At 61.8% G+C, this 18,020-nt stretch overlaps 1 protein-coding gene across 3 annotated transcripts in view; it reads right to left on the reverse strand.

Moving 5' to 3' along the window:
* CD72 (CD72 molecule) overlaps positions 1–18,020 on the reverse strand; it is a 59,084-nt gene that overhangs the window by 8,729 nt on the left and 32,335 nt on the right. For all 3 annotated transcript variants that reach the window (XM_089779501.1, XM_089779500.1, XM_089779499.1), the window contains 3 exons: positions 17,205–17,603; positions 9,498–9,646; positions 6,346–6,440 (listed from right to left, as the gene is read on the reverse strand). In XM_089779501.1, coding sequence (XP_089635627.1) covers positions 6,346–6,440; positions 9,498–9,646; positions 17,205–17,603 — 643 coding nt within the window. Of the gene's footprint in view, positions 1–6,345; positions 6,441–9,497; positions 9,647–17,204; positions 17,604–18,020 lie in introns of those variants that run through there.

Here is an 18,020-nt window from a genome sequence, read left to right on the forward strand (position 1 = left end):
CTGCCTGGCATCTCGACTGGAGCCCTACATCCCTTCCCTCTGGGCTCCCCCCGACCCCCCCGTGAGCCACCTGCCAGCACCTGCCTGGCATCTCGACTGGAGCCCTACATCCCTTCCCTCTGGGCTCACCCCAACCCCCGTGAGCCACCTGCCAGCACCTGCCTGGCATCTCGACTGGAGCCCTACATCCCTTCCCTCTGGGCTCCCCCCGACCCCCCCGTGAGCCACCTGCCCTGCTCCTGCCTGGCATCTCGACTGGAGCCCTTCATCCCTTCCCTCTGGGCTCCCCCTGACCCGCCCGTGAGCCGCCTGCCCTGCTCCTGCCTGGCATCTCGACTGGAGCCCTACATCCCTTCCCTCTGGGCTCCCCCCGACCCCCCCGTGAGCCGCCTGCCAGCACCTGCCTGGCATCTCGACTGGAGCCCTACATCCCTTCCCTCTGGGCTCCCCCCGACCCCCGTGAGCCACCTGCCAGCACCTGCCTGGCATCTCGACTGGAGCCCTACATCCCTTCCCTCTGGGCTCCCCCCGACCCCCGTGAGCCGCCTGCCCTGCTCCTGCCTGGCATCTCGACTGGAGCCCTACATCCCTTCCCTCTGGGCTCCCCCCAACCTGCCCGTGAGCCGCCTGCCCTGCTCCTGCCTGGCATCTCGACTGGAGCCCTACATCCCTTCCCTCTGGGCTCCCCCCGACCCCCCCGTGAGCCACCTGCCCTGCTCCTGCCTGGCATCTCGACTGGAGCCCTACATCCCTTCCCTCTGGGCTCCCCCCGACCCCCGTGAGCCACCTGCCAGCACCTGCCTGGCATCTCGACTGGAGCCCTACATCCCTTCCCTCTGGGCTCCCCCCGACCCCCGTGAGCCACCTGCCCTGCTCCTGCCTTGCATCTCGACTGGAGCCCTACATCCCTTCCCTCTGGGCTCCCCCCGACCCGCCCGTGAGCCACCTGCCCTGCTCCTGCCTGGCATCTCGACTGGAGCCCTACATCCCTTCCCTCTGGGCTCCCCCCGACCCGCCCATGAGCCACCTGCCAGCACCTGCCTGGCATCTCGACTGGAGCCCTACATCCCTTCCCTCTGGGCTCCCCCCAACCCCCGTGAGCCACCTGCCCTGCTCCTGCCTGGCATCTCGACTGGAGCCCTACATCCCTTCCCTCTGGGCTCCCCCCGACCTCCCCGTGAGCCACCTGCCCTGCTCCTGCCTGGCATCTCGACTGGAGCCCTACATCCCTTCCCTCTGGGCTCCCCCCGACCCCCGTGAGCCACCTGCCAGCACCTGCCTGGCATCTCGACTGGAGCCCTACATCCCTTCCCTCTGGGCTCCCCCCGACCCCCGTGAGCCACCTGCCCTGCTCCTGCCTGGCATCTCGACTGGAGCCCTACATCCCTTCCCTCTGGGCTCCCCCCGACCCCCGTGAGCCACCTGCCCTGCTCCTGCCTGGCATCTCGACTGGAGCCCTACATCCCTTCCCTCTGGGCTCCCCCCGACCCCCGTGAGCCACCTGCCAGCACCTGCCTGGCATCTCGACTGGAGCCCTACATCCCTTCCCTCTGGGCTCACCCCAACCCCCGTGAGCCACCTGCCCTGCTCCTGCCTGGCATCTCGACTGGAGCCCTACATCCCTTCCCTCTGGGCTCCCCCCGACCCGCCCATGAGCCACCTGCCCTGCTCCTGCCTAGCATCTCGACTGGAGCCCTACATCCCTTCCCTCTGGGCTCCCCCCGACCCCCGTGAGCCACCTGCCCTGCTCCTGCCTGGCATCTCGACTGGAGCCCTACATCCCTTCCCTCTGGGCTCCCCCCGACCCCCCCGTGAGCCACCTGCCAGCACCTGCCTGGCATCTCGACTGGAGCCCTACATCCCTTCCCTCTGGGCTCCCCCCGACCCCCGTGAGCCACCTGCCCTGCTCCTGCCTTGCATCTCGACTGGAGCCCTACATCCCTTCCCTCTGGGCTCCCCCCGACCTGCCCGTGAGCCACCTGCCAGCACCTGCCTGGCATCTCGACTGGAGCCCTACATCCCTTCCCTCTGGGCTCCCCCCGACCTGCCCGTGAGCCACCTGCCAGCACCTGCCTGGCATCTCGACTGGAGCCCTACATCCCTTCCCTCTGGGCTCCCCCCGACCCCCGTGAGCCACCTGCCCTGCTCCTGCCTGGCATCTCGACTGGAGCCCTACATCCCTTCCCTCTGGGCTCCCCCCAACCCCCGTGAGCCACCTGCCCTGCTCCTGCCTGGCATCTCGACTGGAGCCCTACATCCCTTCCCTCTGGGCTCCCCCCAACCCCCGTGAGCCACCTGCCCTGCTCCTGCCTGGCATCTCGACTGGAGCCCTACATCCCTTCCCTCTGGGCTCCCCCCGACCCCCGTGAGCCACCTGCCCTGCTCCTGCCTTGCATCTCGACTGGAGCCCTACATCCCTTCCCTCTGGGCTCCCCCCGACCCCCGTGAGCCACCTGCCCTGCACCTGCCTGGCATCTCGACTGGAGCCCTACATCCCTTCCCTCTGGGCTCCCCCCGACCCGCCCGTGAGCCACCTGCCAGCACCTGCCTGGCATCTCGACTGGAGCCCTACATCCCTTCCCTCTGGGCTCCCCCTGACCCCCCCGTGAGCCACCTGCCCTGCTCCTGCCTGGCATCTCGACTGGAGCCCTACATCCCTTCCCTCTGGGCTCCCCCCGACCTGCCCGTGAGCCACCTGCCCTGCTCCTGCCTGGCATCTCGACTGGAGCCCTACATCCCTTCCCTCTGGGCTCCCCCCGACCCCCCCGTGAGCCACCTGCCCTGCTCCTGCCTGGCATCTCGACTGGAGCCCTACATCCCTTCCCTCTGGGCTCCCCCTGACCCCCCCGTGAGCCGCCTGCCAGCACCTGCCTGGCATCTCGACTGGAGCCCTACATCCCTTCCCTCTGGGCTCCCCCCGACCTGCCCGTGAGCCACCTGCCAGCACCTGCCTGGCATCTCGACTGGAGCCCTACATCCCTTCCCTCTGGGCTCACCCCAACCCCCGTGAGCCACCTGCCAGCACCTGCCTGGCATCTCGACTGGAGCCCTACATCCCTTCCCTCTGGGCTCCCCCCGACCCGCCCGTGAGCCACCTGCCCTGCTCCTGCCTGGCATCTCGACTGGAGCCCTACATCCCTTCCCTCTGGGCTCCCCCTGACCCCCCCGTGAGCCGCCTGCCAGCACCTGCCTGGCATCTCGACTGGAGCCCTACATCCCTTCCCTCTGGGCTCCCCCCGACCCCCGTGAGCCACCTGCCCTGCTCCTGCCTGGCATCTCGACTGGAGCCCTACATCCCTTCCCTCTGGGCTCCCCCCGACCCCCGTGAGCCACCTGCCAGCACCTGCCTGGCATCTCGACTGGAGCCCTACATCCCTTCCCTCTGGGCTCCCCCCGACCCGCCCGTGAGCCACCTGCCCTGCTCCTGCCTGGCATCTCGACTGGAGCCCTACATCCCTTCCCTCTGGGCTCCCCCTGACCCCCCCGTGAGCCGCCTGCCAGCACCTGCCTGGCATCTCGACTGGAGCCCTACATCCCTTCCCTCTGGGCTCCCCCCGACCTGCCCGTGAGCCACCTGCCAGCACCTGCCTGGCATCTCGACTGGAGCCCTACATCCCTTCCCTCTGGGCTCCCCCCGACCCCCGTGAGCCACCTGCCCTGCTCCTGCCTGGCATCTCGACTGGAGCCCTACATCCCTTCCCTCTGGGCCCCCCCCGACCCGCCCGTGAGCCACCTGCCCTGCTCCTGCCTGGCATCTCGACTGGAGCCCTACATCCCTTCCCTCTGGGCTCCCCCTGACCCCCCCGTGAGCCACCTGCCAGCACCTGCCTGGCATCTCGACTGGAGCCCTACATCCCTTCCCTCTGGGCTCCCCCCGACCCGCCCGTGAGCCACCTGCCCTGCTCCTGCCTGGCATCTCGACTGGAGCCCTACATCCCTTCCCTCTGGGCTCCCCCTGACCCCCCCGTGAGCCACCTGCCAGCACCTGCCTGGCATCTCGACTGGAGCCCTACATCCCTTCCCTCTGGGCTCCCCCTGACCCCCCCGTGAGCCGCCTGCCAGCACCTGCCTGGCATCTCGACTGGAGCCCTACATCCCTTCCCTCTGGGCTCCCCCCGACCCGCCCGTGAGCCACCTGCCCTGCTCCTGCCTGGCATCTCGACTGGAGCCCTACATCCCTTCCCTCTGGGCTCCCCCTGACCCCCCCGTGAGCCGCCTGCCAGCACCTGCCTGGCATCTCGACTGGAGCCCTACATCCCTTCCCTCTGGGCTCCCCCCGACCCCCGTGAGCCACCTGCCCTGCTCCTGCCTGGCATCTCGACTGGAGCCCTACATCCCTTCCCTCTGGGCTCCCCCCGACCCCCCCGTGAGCCACCTGCCCTGCTCCTGCCTGGCATCTCGACTGGAGCCCTACATCCCTTCCCTCTGGGCTCCCCCCAACCTGCCCGTGAGCCACCTGCCCTGCTCCTGCCTGGCATCTCGACTGGAGCCCTACATCCCTTCCCTCTGGGCTCCCCCCGACCCGCCCGTGAGCCACCTGCCCTGCTCCTGCCTGGCATCTCGACTGGAGCCCTACATCCCTTCCCTCTGGGCTCCCCCCGACCCGCCCATGAGCCACCTGCCAGCACCTGCCTGGCATCTCGACTGGAGCCCTACATCCCTTCCCTCTGGGCTCCCCCCGACCCCCGTGAGCCACCTGCCCTGCTCCTGCCTGGCATCTCGACTGGAGCCCTACATCCCTTCCCTCTGGGCTCCCCCCGACCCCCGTGAGCCACCTGCCCTGCTCCTGCCTGGCATCTCGACTGGAGCCCTACATCCCTTCCCTCTGGGCTCCCCCCGACCCCCGTGAGCCACCTGCCCTGCTCCTGCCTGGCATCTCGACTGGAGCCCTACATCCCTTCCCTCTGGGCTCCCCCCGACCCCCGTGAGCCACCTGCCCTGCTCCTGCCTGGCATCTCGACTGGAGCCCTACATCCCTTCCCTCTGGGCTCCCCCCGACCCCCGTGAGCCACCTGCCCTGCTCCTGCCTGGCATCTCGACTGGAGCCCTACATCCCTTCCCTCTGGGCTCCCCCCGACCCCCGTGAGCCACCTGCCCTGCTCCTGCCTGGCATCTCGACTGGAGCCCTACATCCCTTCCCTCTGGGCTCCCCCTGACCCCCCCGTGAGCCGCCTGCCAGCACCTGCCTGGCATCTCGACTGGAGCCCTACATCCCTTCCCTCTGGGCTCCCCCCGACCCCCCCGTGAGCCACCTGCCCTGCTCCTGCCTGGCATCTCGACTGGAGCCCTACATCCCTTCCCTCTGGGCTCCCCCCAACCCCCGTGAGCCACCTGCCCTGCTCCTGCCTGGCATCTCGACTGGAGCCCTACATCCCTTCCCTCTGGGCTCCCCCCGACCCCCCCGTGAGCCACCTGCCCTGCTCCTGCCTGGCATCTCGACTGGAGCCCTACATCCCTTCCCTCTGGGCTCCCCCCGACCTGCCCGTGAGCCACCTGCCCTGCTCCTGCCTGGCATCTCGACTGGAGCCCTACATCCCTTCCCTCTGGGCTCCCCCTGACCCCCCCGTGAGCCACCTGCCCTGCTCCTGCCTGGCATCTCGACTGGAGCCCTACATCCCTTCCCTCTGGGCTCCCCCCAACCCCCGTGAGCCACCTGCCCTGCTCCTGCCTGGCATCTCGACTGGAGCCCTACATCCCTTCCCTCTGGGCTCCCCCCGACCCCCGTGAGCCACCTGCCCTGCTCCTGCCTTGCATCTCGACTGGAGCCCTACATCCCTTCCCTCTGGGCTCCCCCCGACCCCCGTGAGCCGCCTGCCAGCACCTGCCTGGCATCTCGACTGGAGCCCTACATCCCTTCCCTCTGGGCTCCCCCCGACCCCCCCGTGAGCCACCTGCCCTGCTCCTGCCTGGCATCTCGACTGGAGCCCTACATCCCTTCCCTCTGGGCTCCCCCTGACCCCCCCGTGAGCCGCCTGCCAGCACCTGCCTGGCATCTCGACTGGAGCCCTACATCCCTTCCCTCTGGGCTCCCCCCGACCTGCCCGTGAGCCGCCTGCCCTGCTCCTGGGCACCCTGATACAGAATTTGCTCTGGGAACTTGGACGTGCTTGCGACTCGTCTTACCGCAACTTTCAGGCTCCGGGCATTGCTTCACCTGGCCCTCCGGCAATGGGGTCCATGTGAGGAGCTGCAGGCCCGGTGGCTCTGTTATGGGGAAGCCACTTGTAGCCCGTGCAGGGCAGTGGTTTTACCCACCACTACTGCAGTGCGTGTTTGCGTTGGGCGGGGGCACAGGGTAGCACTGGGAGCAGCTTTCATAAGAAGTAAATAGGACATTGTACTTACTCAAAGAGTGAGCCATCAATCCACTTCCACTTCCAGTCACTCCACTCTCTCCTGAGTCCAATCCAGTACTGCACGTCAGTCTTGGCCAGGAAGCTCTAGGACGGAAGGTCGCTCATGAGATCCCTGCGCTCAAGAAGCAGAGCACCCGGGCCAGCCTGGGCCAGCCTGGGCGCTGAACTGCAGGGACGGGGTTAGCTGGTGGGGGAAGGGACGTGCCAGGCGCCCGCTCGCCTTGCCCCACTCGTGGTTACCCCGCCAGCCGGGCGTGGGGCGGCTGACCCCTTCCTCCCAGCACACCCTGCTCCCGGCTCTCCAGCCCCCTGGCTCCCCGGGGACCTGCCCTGTGCGGACAGTGGGGCTGCGAGTCTCCCGGAGCGTGGGCTCAGCTGTGAAAAGTGAGTTGGGCCCTAGACACAGACGTGAGGGGAAGGGCACAGCGGGGACAGAGGCGGAGTTAGTGCCAAGGCAGCTCAAGGCCTGTGTTCAGGCCTGGCCCGGGTACAGCCGTCGGGGGGCCAGACGTCAGGGGGCCGGAGCTGGTGCGTTGGGAATTAGGTTTAACTGGTGGACAAAACAAGCCGGGGAGCGCCCACTGCTCCCAGAGCTCCCTTCGACAGCCTTGAGCATCGGGCCTTTGGGAGACAGACTGCCTGCTGGAGCCGGCTTCGCCGCCTGGCTCCCCCCCCCGCCCCCGGGACCGTCCTCTGGGCCCCGAGAGGAATCCTGCCCTGGCCAGATGTCACCTGAGCACCACTGGGGATGTGAGACTCCAGCTCCCTTCCCTTCCCTTCCCTCCCCTCCCCACCTCGTGTCGTCTCTCCCCAATGGCCAGCTGACCAGTGAGTCTGGCCTGGCTGGGAGCCTGTGGGCGGAGAGGTGCTGAACGTAGCCCCTGGCAGCCAGGTGCGGGTACGAGTCTGTCGGGTCTCAGAGCGGTTCCAGGAGGGCGAGTTTGCCGTGGCACGTCCTGGTCCCGCTGCATGGGGGTGTCACGTTGCTGAATTGGAGGGAAGCAGCCAGATCGCTGCTGCACCCCTAGGTGGGGGTGTTGGCCCCAGAAATTGGTATGGGGGGAGCCATGTGGGGTATTGAATGGGAGATTATTGTTTGTTGATCTTATGTACACTATTTATGTGAGTGTATAATGTCTGTGTGTGTAGGCAGGAATCTGTAATCTGTGTGGAAGCTGAATATTACTGTGAATGTGGTTGAGCATTGCTATGGACAGGCTGAGTAGCAAAGCCCTGTGGAACAATGGCCCTTGATGGCCCAAGGACACACCTAAAGCAGGAGGGCGGAGACCCAAGAGCTGCCAGCAGAGAGAGGCTGAGGACCAGGTGACCGGCTGAGACCAGAAGAGGCCAGGAAGGAGGGATAAAGAGGCCATGTGGTCGATGCCATTTTGGTTCTCAGCTCAGCGCTTCATCCCAGAGGCAGCACTGCAGGGATCGAAGAGCCCGGAAGACCTGTGAACCCATCCTGATCGTAGGATGTGCAATAAGAACTTTTAAACCAGCAGCTGCAACACCTCTGCTAGAGCCTGCATCGAGGACTGGGAGATTCGGTGCATGTAACGTACTGTACTTTAATAACCTTACTCTCAGGCTTTTTTTTCTTGTAATAATAAACCTTTAGATATAGATTCTAAAGGATTGGCCCAGCATGATTTGTGGTAAGGTCCAGAGGGTAAATTGACCAGGGATCTGTGGCTGGTTTCTTGGAACCGGACAGAACTTGTTCGGGGTAGGTGGGATTGGGTGCTAGGACCCCCCACCTGTGTATGAGGCCCGGGGCCATCTGGGGCACGGATATTGCTGGGGTTTCGGAGGGGTTTTGCTCGGGAGGCTTCAGGCAGGCAGCTGAAGCGCTCTGTGGGACTGGTTTGTGGCCTGTGTGGAGAGGTCACCAGTCAGGGGGGGCTGTAAGTAGCCCCGGATTTGAGCAATTCGCCCTGAGTGGACGCCCTCAGCTGTGCCGACACGGCCCGGTCCGTCACAGGGGGTGCTGCTCCTCCCCACGGCAGTGAGCCCAGAGGCCCCATCAGCTGTGAGCTGCGCAGGTCCCTCAAGGCTCAGCCCCCCTCCCGCCTCTCCATACTTCTCCATTCCCGCCCTGGCTCCTCCCACCCGTCCTGCATCTCAGCCAGGCTCCGCGACCCCCTCCTGCAAGTCTCCCCAGCTGCGCCACCCTGAGCGCCTGCTCGTCCCCCGGACAGGCCCAGGGAACGCGTGAGAGCTGTGTGCACAGCTGGGTTGGACAATGCGCCGTGACTGAGGCCGGGTCGCACCCTGAATGAGGGGGGTAAAGACCCTGAGAACAGTCCGTCTGGTGCCCTGAACCAGCAGGGTCGGGGGGCCCAGTGTGGGGCTCAGTAATTAAAGGCTGCAGGAGAACACACGGCCCAGGGAGCAGATGAGGGTAGCACAGGCAACCTTGCCTGCAGCCCCAGCACCTGTCAGCTAAGGCAGAGCAGGACAACGGCCCCCCAGTGTCACACGCAGCGCTCCTGGCAACACACCCGCAATGCCATTGGGCAGCGCAGTGCTGTGCCGAAGTGGAAGTGTTCTTACTGCTTTCGCTGCATACATGCGTGCCTCAGTTTCCCTTCTGGGTTCCTCAAGCAGCCCGTGCTCGCTGCACTGTGGCTGCATAAGCCCTAATCCGGGTTCCACGGGCAGCGAGAGTGAAGAGGTGAGGTGGGGCTGCCTGGCAGGCTCCCCTGGGCGTGTGTCATTCCGTCCCCTCGTGTGTCCCAGTTCTACCCCTTTTCCACGCGCTGTGCAGTTCCTCTCCTGCGTTGGGCTCTAGAGACACTTGTCCCTGTCCCCATAACACCCCCCCGGCCCCCGCAGGGGTCCCTGACCCTTTGGGTCACCCCATAGAGTGATCCCACCTGCCCTGGACCGTTGCTGTTGCTCTTCTCTGAGCCCCTCCTATTACACCCTCCCCCCGCCCCCCCCCCGTCACATGGAATCACTGCCTCTTTACACGGTGTGCCAGCTGCGGTCACACCAGCTGTGCAGGTACCAATCCAGCTGTGCAGGTACCATACCGGCTGGGCGGGTACCAATCCAGCTGTGCAGGTCCCATACCGGCTGGGCGGGTACCAATACAGCTGTGCAGATACCATACCGGCTGTGCAGGTCCCATACCGGCATTGTAATCTGGTTCCCGGATCTGCTGATAAGAAGCTGACCAGTTTTCTTTTCACAGTCTTTTCTGCTTTCCTCCCAACTCTTCTTCTCCCGCGAGACAAACAGGCACATTCCCTTGTACAACAGCCACTTCTCCGGGCAGCAGTCTGGAGGGAAGCGGGAGGGGGGGTGAGAGTCACTGTGCTCCTGGCCCTGAGTGCAGCTAACGGGGTCGTGCCCTGGGCTGTACAAAGAAGGCCTGACGCCCCCTCCTCCCCTGGGACTTTCACTCCCCCAGGCCCATGGCTGCCTCAGGGGCTAGGGGCAGGGGTGAGGGCTTGGGGTGGGCTGGGAGCTTAGTCCAGTGCTCAGACACACATAACCGTTCACGGGGGCCAGGGGAGCCCCCAGCCTGCGCTGAGGCCCCCATCCCCCCTTCCAACAGTCCCACGGCTACCGGCCCCAGCTGACCCAGCGTGGCTCTGGGGGAAGCATTTGGGGGGATTACTTGAGCCCCGTCTCCAGGCCTTTGCATCCCCCGGGTGCAGCGATGCTGAGGACACCGGCCCTGCCCGCTCCATCGCTGGCAGGGCACGACACGCAGAGGGGTCAGGCTCTCACTCATTCCCCCGAGCTCCTCGTGCCGTGTGAGCAGACAGCGACTCGCTGCTCTTGCCGCCTGGCCCCAGGCCCTGCCCTGCCCACCGGGGAGACCCCCGGCTCTCAGCCCTGGCATGCTGTCCTTGGGGCTGGGACTCTGTCATGACCATGAGGGTGTGACGTAGTGGGGGTACTTGCTGGGCTGTGGTGACCCCTGCTGTCTGGAGCAAGACCCAGCAGGGAAAACCTCACTATGCAAAGGTAGTGCCAAACTTGTTGAACCAGTGGCCAGACACCCCCCATGGAGAGGAACAAAGGAAGGTGGAATGCGGCCCTGGCTGGGGGGCAGGGCTGGAAGGGAATTGAGTTAGTTACTGTGGGAGAGCATGGAGGAGAGCCTAGGAGAAGGGGCTGGAGTTTAGGGGCCCAGTCTCCCCCATTTCAAGGGGGCCTGAGGCATCCTAGCCCAGCTCTGTGACCAGACTACATCTGTGCTATGCTGTATCCTGGAGAGGCAATAAACTTCCTCTATTCCACCGGCTGGTGCAGTCTGTTTGTGCCATTTCGGGGTGCAGGAGACGGGGAACCCCCAACGCGCCGTCACACTGGTGTCAGGAGTGGGATGCACTGCACCCCGTGGATGGAGCTTCCAGCGGCAAGCGACAAGGCGCAGTAGAAGCAAGAGCCCTGGAGCCAGGCGTGCTGGAGACATCTAGGGCAGGGGCCAGCCCAGCGGAGCTGCGGCGGCTGGAGATCCAGCTGCGGATCAGGGAATTGGAAGTAGAGGACCGAGAGAAGGAGCGCCAAGATCGAGAGAAGGAGCGCCAAGATCGAGAGAGGCAGCGACAGCATGAGCTGGCCATGGCAGAGCGGAGAACCGGCGGGGCACCGGCTGCGCCAAGTGCGGATGGGCCCCAGGGTCCCAGGACTGCCAGACGCTTGGAGAGGCTCGTGGTGGCCCAACTGAAGGACATGGGTGACATAGACGGGTTCCTCAGTGCCTTTGAGAGGGCCTGTGGACTGCAACGGGTCCCCCCAGCTGACTGGCTGCAGGAGCTCATCCCCGCACTGAACCAGGAGGCGGCCGGAGTGCTCAGTCAGCTGGAGGACCTACAGCCAGGGGATTACAACCGAGTCAAGGAGGCCCTGCTGCACAAGTTCGGGCTGACCCCCGAGATGTACAGGAAGAAGTTCCGGGGGGTACAGAAAGGGCCACATAGGTCTCCCGTGGATCTGGCCTCCCGCCTGGCGCAATACTGCCGCAAGTGGGTGTCTGGAGTCGGAGCCCAGACCGCAGAGGAGCTGCTCAAGCTGGTCATGATGGAGCAGTTCTATGAAGCGTGCCCACCCAAACTGAGGCTGTGGCTCAAGGACCGGAGACCAGAGAACCCGCAGGAGGCCGGAAGACTGGCGGATGAGTTCACGGAGAGCCGGTCCGGGTGTGAACGGGAGTCCCGGAGAGAAAGGGAATCGCGCAGAGACCGGATCTCGGCTGAGCGACGGAGGGAGTCAACTACGGGGCGAGACCAAGGAACAGATCGTCTGCGCCCCAGAGAACCAGCCAGGGCCTGGACAGAGACAGCCCAAAGCCTAACTTGCCATCGCTGTGGGCAAAAAGGCCACAAGAGGGCTCAGTGCACCAGGTCCCAGGACCGGGGACTTTCCAGGGTTAACTGGCTGGGGCGGGAGGAAGGGCAGGCTGCACCAGAGGCAGGGGCTGGCAGGCAAACCTCAGATCAGAGAGAGGGGAAGGATGCTCAGTGCACCTCCCCTGGGAGGTCTGATTCTCAGGAGGCGGATTTCTCCGTGTACCGGGTGGGGGCAGGACGGCCCCTGCGGAGCGAGTGCCTCATACCCCTGGAGGTGGATGGTAGGAAGGTGACGGGCTTCTGGGACACGGGGGCGGAGGTGACGCTGGCCCGATCCGACATAGTGGCCCCAGAGCGGATACTACCCCATGCGCAGCTGACCCTGAAGGGCATAGACGGGTCCCCGTTTAAGGTGCCTGTAGCCAGGGTGCATCTGAAATGGGGGGCGAAGGAGGGCCTCAAGGAAGTGGGGGTGCACCCGCACTTGCCCACCGAGGTGCTGATGGGGAATGACCTAGAGGAGTGGCCCCATGAATCCCAGCGGGCTCTAGTCACTACCCGGAGCCAGAGCCAGCGGGGGGCTGACAACGTGGGTCCAGGGGAGGACTCCTGGCAGCATCCTCAGGGTCCCATCCCAGCGGACACGGGGTCCAGCCAGGCTGGGACTCCGGACCTAGGCAAAGGTGGGGAACAGGTCCCGATCCCTGCCTCAGCAGCTGAATTCCAGGCTGAGGTGCAGGCAGACCCCTCCTTGCAGAGGCTGAGGGACCAGGCTGGCCTCCATGCAGCTCAGCCCCGGGGGAGAGGTGGCCAGGAGAGATTCCTGCGGGGGCATGGACTCCTGTTCCGTGAATGGCTCCCCCCCAGGAAGGCGAGGGCATGGGGGGTCCAGCGGCAGCTGGTCGTCCCCCGAAAGTATCGCCTCAAGCTGCTGTATTTGGCCCACGACGTCCCCGTTGGGGGCCACCGGGGGATCCGGAGCACCCGGCTGAGGCTGCTCCAGCACTTCTATTGGCCGGGAATCTTTACAGCCGTGCAGCGGTACTGCCGGTCCTGTGACTCCTGCCAGAGGGGCGGGAAGGCCCAAGACAGGAGGAAAGCGGCTTGGGGGTCTCTACCCCAGATAGACCCTCTGGGCTTGCTGAGAGAGTTATGGGAGGGGAAGACCTCCCTGGATGGAGCATCGGGGATGGAAGCCGCCCTGGCTGTCCAGAGAAGGCTCGCTGGGCTCATGGCCCCGGCCCGAGAGACCCTGGCCAGAGATCAAGGCCAGCGGAAGGGTGGGAGTGACCCCCGAGGACAGGCCTGTGCCAGTCGCCCTGGAGCAGGGCGGCGAGTGGACAGAGGGAAGCCAGCTCATGTGGGGCCTTGCCACGGCCGGCCTGAGTCAAGGGGAGCACCCATGTCCCCGGGGCGGGTTCCCACGCAGAGGACCCGAACTTCCCTAGGTCACGAGCAGAGTGACCCTGCTCAGTTCGCTCTCGGAGGGGGGAGAACTGTGACGTAGTGGGGGTACTTGCTGGGCTGTGGTGACCCCTGCTGTCTGGAGCAAGACCCAGCAGGGAAAGCCTCACTAGGCAGAGGTAAGGCCAAACTTGTTGAACCAGTGGCCAGACACCCCCCATGGAGAGGAACAAAGGAAGGTGGAATGCGGCCCTGACTGCGGGGGCAGGGCTGCAAGGGAATTTAGTTAGACTGTGGGAGAGCATGGAGGAGAGCCTAGGAGAAGGGGCTGGAGTTTAGGGGCCCAGTCTCCCCCATCTCAAGGGGGCCTGAGGCATCCTAGCCCAGCTCTGGGACCAGACTACATCTGTGCTGTGCTGTATCCTGGAGAGGCAATAAACTTCCTCTATTCCACCGGCTGGTGCAGTCTGTTTGTGCCATTTCGGGGTGCAGGAGACGGGGAACCCCCAACGCGCCGTCACACTGCCTGGGGACTAAGGGGTTAACTATGTCCCTGAGGGTATGTCTACACTACCCCCCTAGTTCGAACTAGCGGGGTAATGTATACATACCGAACTTGCTAATGAAGCCCAGGATTTGAATTTCCCGGGCTTCATTAGCATAAAGCCGGCTCCGCCATTTTTAAAAGCCGGCTTGTTTGAACCCCGTGCCATGCGGCTACACGTGGCACAGGCTAGATAGTTCGAACTACGTAATTATTCCGAACTATCTGTACGCCTCGTGGAATGAGGTGTACAGATAGATCGGAATGGCTACATAGTTCAAACTATCTAGTCCGTGCCGCATGTAGCCGCGCGGCACGGGGTTCAAACAAGCCGGCTTTTAAAAATGGCGGAGCCGGCTTTATGCTAATGAAGCCCGGGAAATTCAAATCCCGGGCTTCATTAGCAAGTTCGGTATGTATACATTACCCCGCTAGTTCGAACTAGGGGGGTAGTGTAGACATACCCTTACCTAGCCAGGTGGAGTGGCCAATAGGAATGTCGGTAGGAATTTCAAACTGGGACAAAGGGATTGGGGGTTTTCCCTTCTTGGTCTCTGGACAGTTCTCTCCAGCTAGTGATGGGGACAGACACTATGTCTCCCTCCAAGAAAAGACTCTTCACTTTCTGTAAGTGGGGTAACGTTTAGATAAATCCATTCGCTTTTACTCTTTATGGTTTGGGTTTGGGATCTGCTGTCTGGGCACTTTTTAAAAGATGTTTTGGCTTTTCTTTGTAACTAAGTTCTAGGCCCATGGGCTGTGTCTACACTGCACCCCTTTTCCAGAAAAGGGGTGCAGTGTAGACACAGCCATGGAGTTCTCCATGAGTATATTTTGTTACTTTTCCATCTAGCCATTATGCTTGGAACAGGAATATTGTGCTGATAATAAAAGTTTTCTCTTTTCTTTTTATTAACCTGGTACTGGTTATTGGTGGTGTCCTGCTTTTTACTTTAGGGGTGAGATTTCCCCAAATGGTCTCTCCCCTGGTTTCTTTATTAATATTTGGGTGGTGGCAGCGGCGTTTGACCCCCAACATCTAAGGTTGTTAAGATTTTGGGGGGGGAGTTTTATATCAAAGCCTGGTAGATAAGGTTTTGGGGTGCACTTGCTGGCCCCCACTTCTGCATTTATTGTGCCAGAGTGGGGAAGGAGCCATGACAGACTCTGTGTCATGTTACTGGATTTTAAGGGGGGCAGCCAGATCACTGCTGCACCCATGGGGGGTGTTTGCCCCCAAGTCTGTACAAAGGGGCCATGTGAGGTGTCACATGAAAGCGTCTGTCCTACTGACTCTGTGTGTGCCACTCATGAACTTGTGTGAGTCTGTGTGTGGGGTTATGAAATGGACTCTGTGCTGGTACAGTGAGTGTTCTCTGCCTGAGAGCCATGGGCCTGAGGAAGGACTGTCCAGTCAGTGGCTGTGCTCACTAGCACGGCTCCAGGGACGGTGGCTCTCAGAGAGGCCAATTCACACCTGAGGGATGTGTCTGGAAACCTGCAGACCAGCCAGGGCATAATGGCTGCTGCCATGTGAAACAGACACCGGTCACTTGACCATGTGACCAGCTCCAGCTTGGGAGACACCAGGGATGGCTAGAAAGTGCCATGAGGCATCTCCATCTGGTCTCCAATCTTGCTCCTGATCCCAGATGCAGCCTTGTGAGGAACAGCGAGCCAGGGAGGATTGTCCAGCTGTCCTGACACAGGACGTGCACCAGAGTCTTCTAAGCTAGCAGTTTGGAACATCTCTGCTGAGCGCCTGCGTCGAGAACTGGGGGACTGGTGCGTGTGATGTATTCGCCTTAACAACCTCACTCTCAGCCTCTTCCTTCTTTTGTTAATAAACCTTTAGATTCGGAGAGTAGTTGTAAATGGTTCAGAATCCTGCTGGAAAGGTATAACAAGTGGGGTTCCACACTATATTTGCCCTTTTCTGGTCTATACCTCCTCTATCAGCTCCTTGAGTATTCTAGGGTGTATTTCATTAGGCCCTGGTGACTTGCAGACATCTCACTTTTCTAAGTGATTTTTAACTTGTTCTTCTTTTGTTTTATCTTCTAAACCTCCCCCCTTCCCACTAGCATTCCCTATGTCAGGCATTCCTTCATCAGACTTCTTGGTGAAGACCGAAACAAAGAAGTCTTTATTCATCTTTGCCATTTCCAAGTTTCCTGTTACTGTTTCTCTCTCCTCACTGACCAGTGGGCCTACCCTGTCCTTGGTCTTCCTCTTGCTTCTAATATATTTATAAAAGGTCGTCTTGTTTCCGTTTATGCCTGTAGCTAGTTTGAGCTCGTTTTGTGCCTTTGCCTTTCTAATCTTGCCCCTGCATTCCTGTATTGTTTGCCTATATTATCCTTTGTAATATGTCCAAGTTTCCATTTTTTATATGACTCCTTTTTTATTTTTAGATCATGCAAGATCTCCTGGTTGATCCAAGGCGGTCTTTTGCCAAACTTTCTATCTTTCCTACGCAGTGGAATAGCTTGTTTTTGGGCCCTAGGTAATGTCCCTTGAAAAACTGCCAACTCTCTTCAGTTGTTTTTCCCCTCAGTCTCGATTCCCATGGGACCTTACCTATCAGCTCTCTGAGCTTACCAAAATCCGCCTTCCGGAAATCCATTGTCTCTAGTTTGCTGTTCTTCCTTCTTCCATTCCTTAGAACCATGAACTCTGATTTTCTGATCACTTTCACCCAAGTTGCCTTCCACTTTCAAATTCTACACAGAGCCCATGTTCCTTTCTATTTATCTCACTAGGATTGGACTTCCACTTCTTAAAATATACCTTTTGGTCCCTCACTGCTTCTTTTACATGGTGGTTAAGCCACGGTGACTCTTTTTTAGGTCTCTTGCTATGTTTTTTAATTTGGGGTATACATTTAAGTTGGGCCTCTATTATGGTGTCTTTAAAAAGTTTCCATGCAGCTTTCAGGGATTTGGCTCTAGTCACTGTGCCTTTTAATTTCTGTTTAACAAACCTCCTCATTTTTGTGTAATTCCCCTTTTTGAAATTAAATGCCAGGGTGCTGGACTGCTGAGGTGTTCTTCCCACCACAGGAATGTTGAATGTTATTATATTATGGTCACTATTCCCAAGCGGTCCTGTAACGGTTATTTCCTGGACCTGATCCTGCACTCCACTCAGGACTAAATCGAGAATTGCCTCTCCCCTTGTGGGTTCCACGAGGAGTAATGGTAGTTCGAACTAGGAAGCCTAGTGTAGCCGCGCGGCACAGGGTTCGAACAAGCGGGGATTTAAAAATGCCGGAGCCCCGCTTATACAAATGAAGCCCGGGAAATTCAAATCCCGGGCTTCATTAGCAAGTGCGGTATGCATACATTACCCTCCTAGTTCGAACTAGCGGGGTAGTGTAGACAGACCCTATGTTTCTAACGATCGAATCACCCACTACTAACACCTGCCTCTTCCTAGCTGGCATTCCCTCCCCCTCAGAGGTATCCTCAGTGCGAGAGGATGCATGCTGCAGCACAGCTCTGGCCCGGGTGCTTTGCCCTCTCGGGGCTCGTTGTCCCTGCCAGGAGGTGGGGGGGCACCCAGGGACCCCGCCCAGGAAGGCCGTACCTGTCTGCTCGCAGAGCCAGATGTTGGACAGCTCCTGCTCTGCTTCCTTCAGCTTCTCTGTAATTTCCTGCTTCTCCTGCTTCAGCGCCTCCAGCTCCTTCCTCGTTCCAGCCAAGTTGGCCTCCAGCTGCTGCAGCCGCTCCAGGGTGCGGTTTTCCTCCAGCTGCACCTGCTCCAGCTGCCCCCGAACCTGTTCCAGCTCCTGCCGGGCCTGTTCCAGCTTCCCCTGGGCCTGCTCCAGGTCCCGCCGAGCCTCCTCCAGCTCCCGCCGGGCCTGCTCCAGCTCGCTGGCCGTCTGCGCCAGGCTCGCCCCCTTGCTGCTGACTTGCTGGGATAGGCGGCTGCTCTCTGCCTCGTGCGCCTGGGACGCTTGCTGGAGATGCTGGGAGACCTGCCAGTCTGCAGGGGACAGAGGGGAGCCTGGGACCGACGCGGGGACACGGGTGCTCTGGTGTGGGCAGAGCTGGGAGGGGAACTGGGGAACTGGGCTCGCTCATCCATCCCAACAGGGCTCGGGAGGGGGGGCGGTCAGAGCCTCCCTGCCATGGAGAGAACAGCCCCATGCTGCCAGCCCCATAGCACCAGCCCCATAACACCAGCCCCATAGCAGCACTGACCAAGGCTCAGGGGCACTGGGCTGAGGCTGTTTGAAGGTTTGGGAGACAAGCGCATGTGCAGCCCCCGTATCGGCAGCGAGGGGCACGGAGCCGGGCAGAGCACCTGAGGCAGCCAGCCCCTGCCAGCCCTGCAGACATTCCCGGCACTGCCCGGGGACCGTACGGCTCCTGGCCAAGCCGAGCCGGGAAAGCCTGGGGG

Source organism: Pelodiscus sinensis, chromosome 6 (assembly GCF_052426305.1).
Source record: "Pelodiscus sinensis isolate ZL-2025 chromosome 6, ASM5242630v1, whole genome shotgun sequence".
Lineage (NCBI taxonomy): Eukaryota > Metazoa > Chordata > Testudines > Trionychidae > Pelodiscus > Pelodiscus sinensis.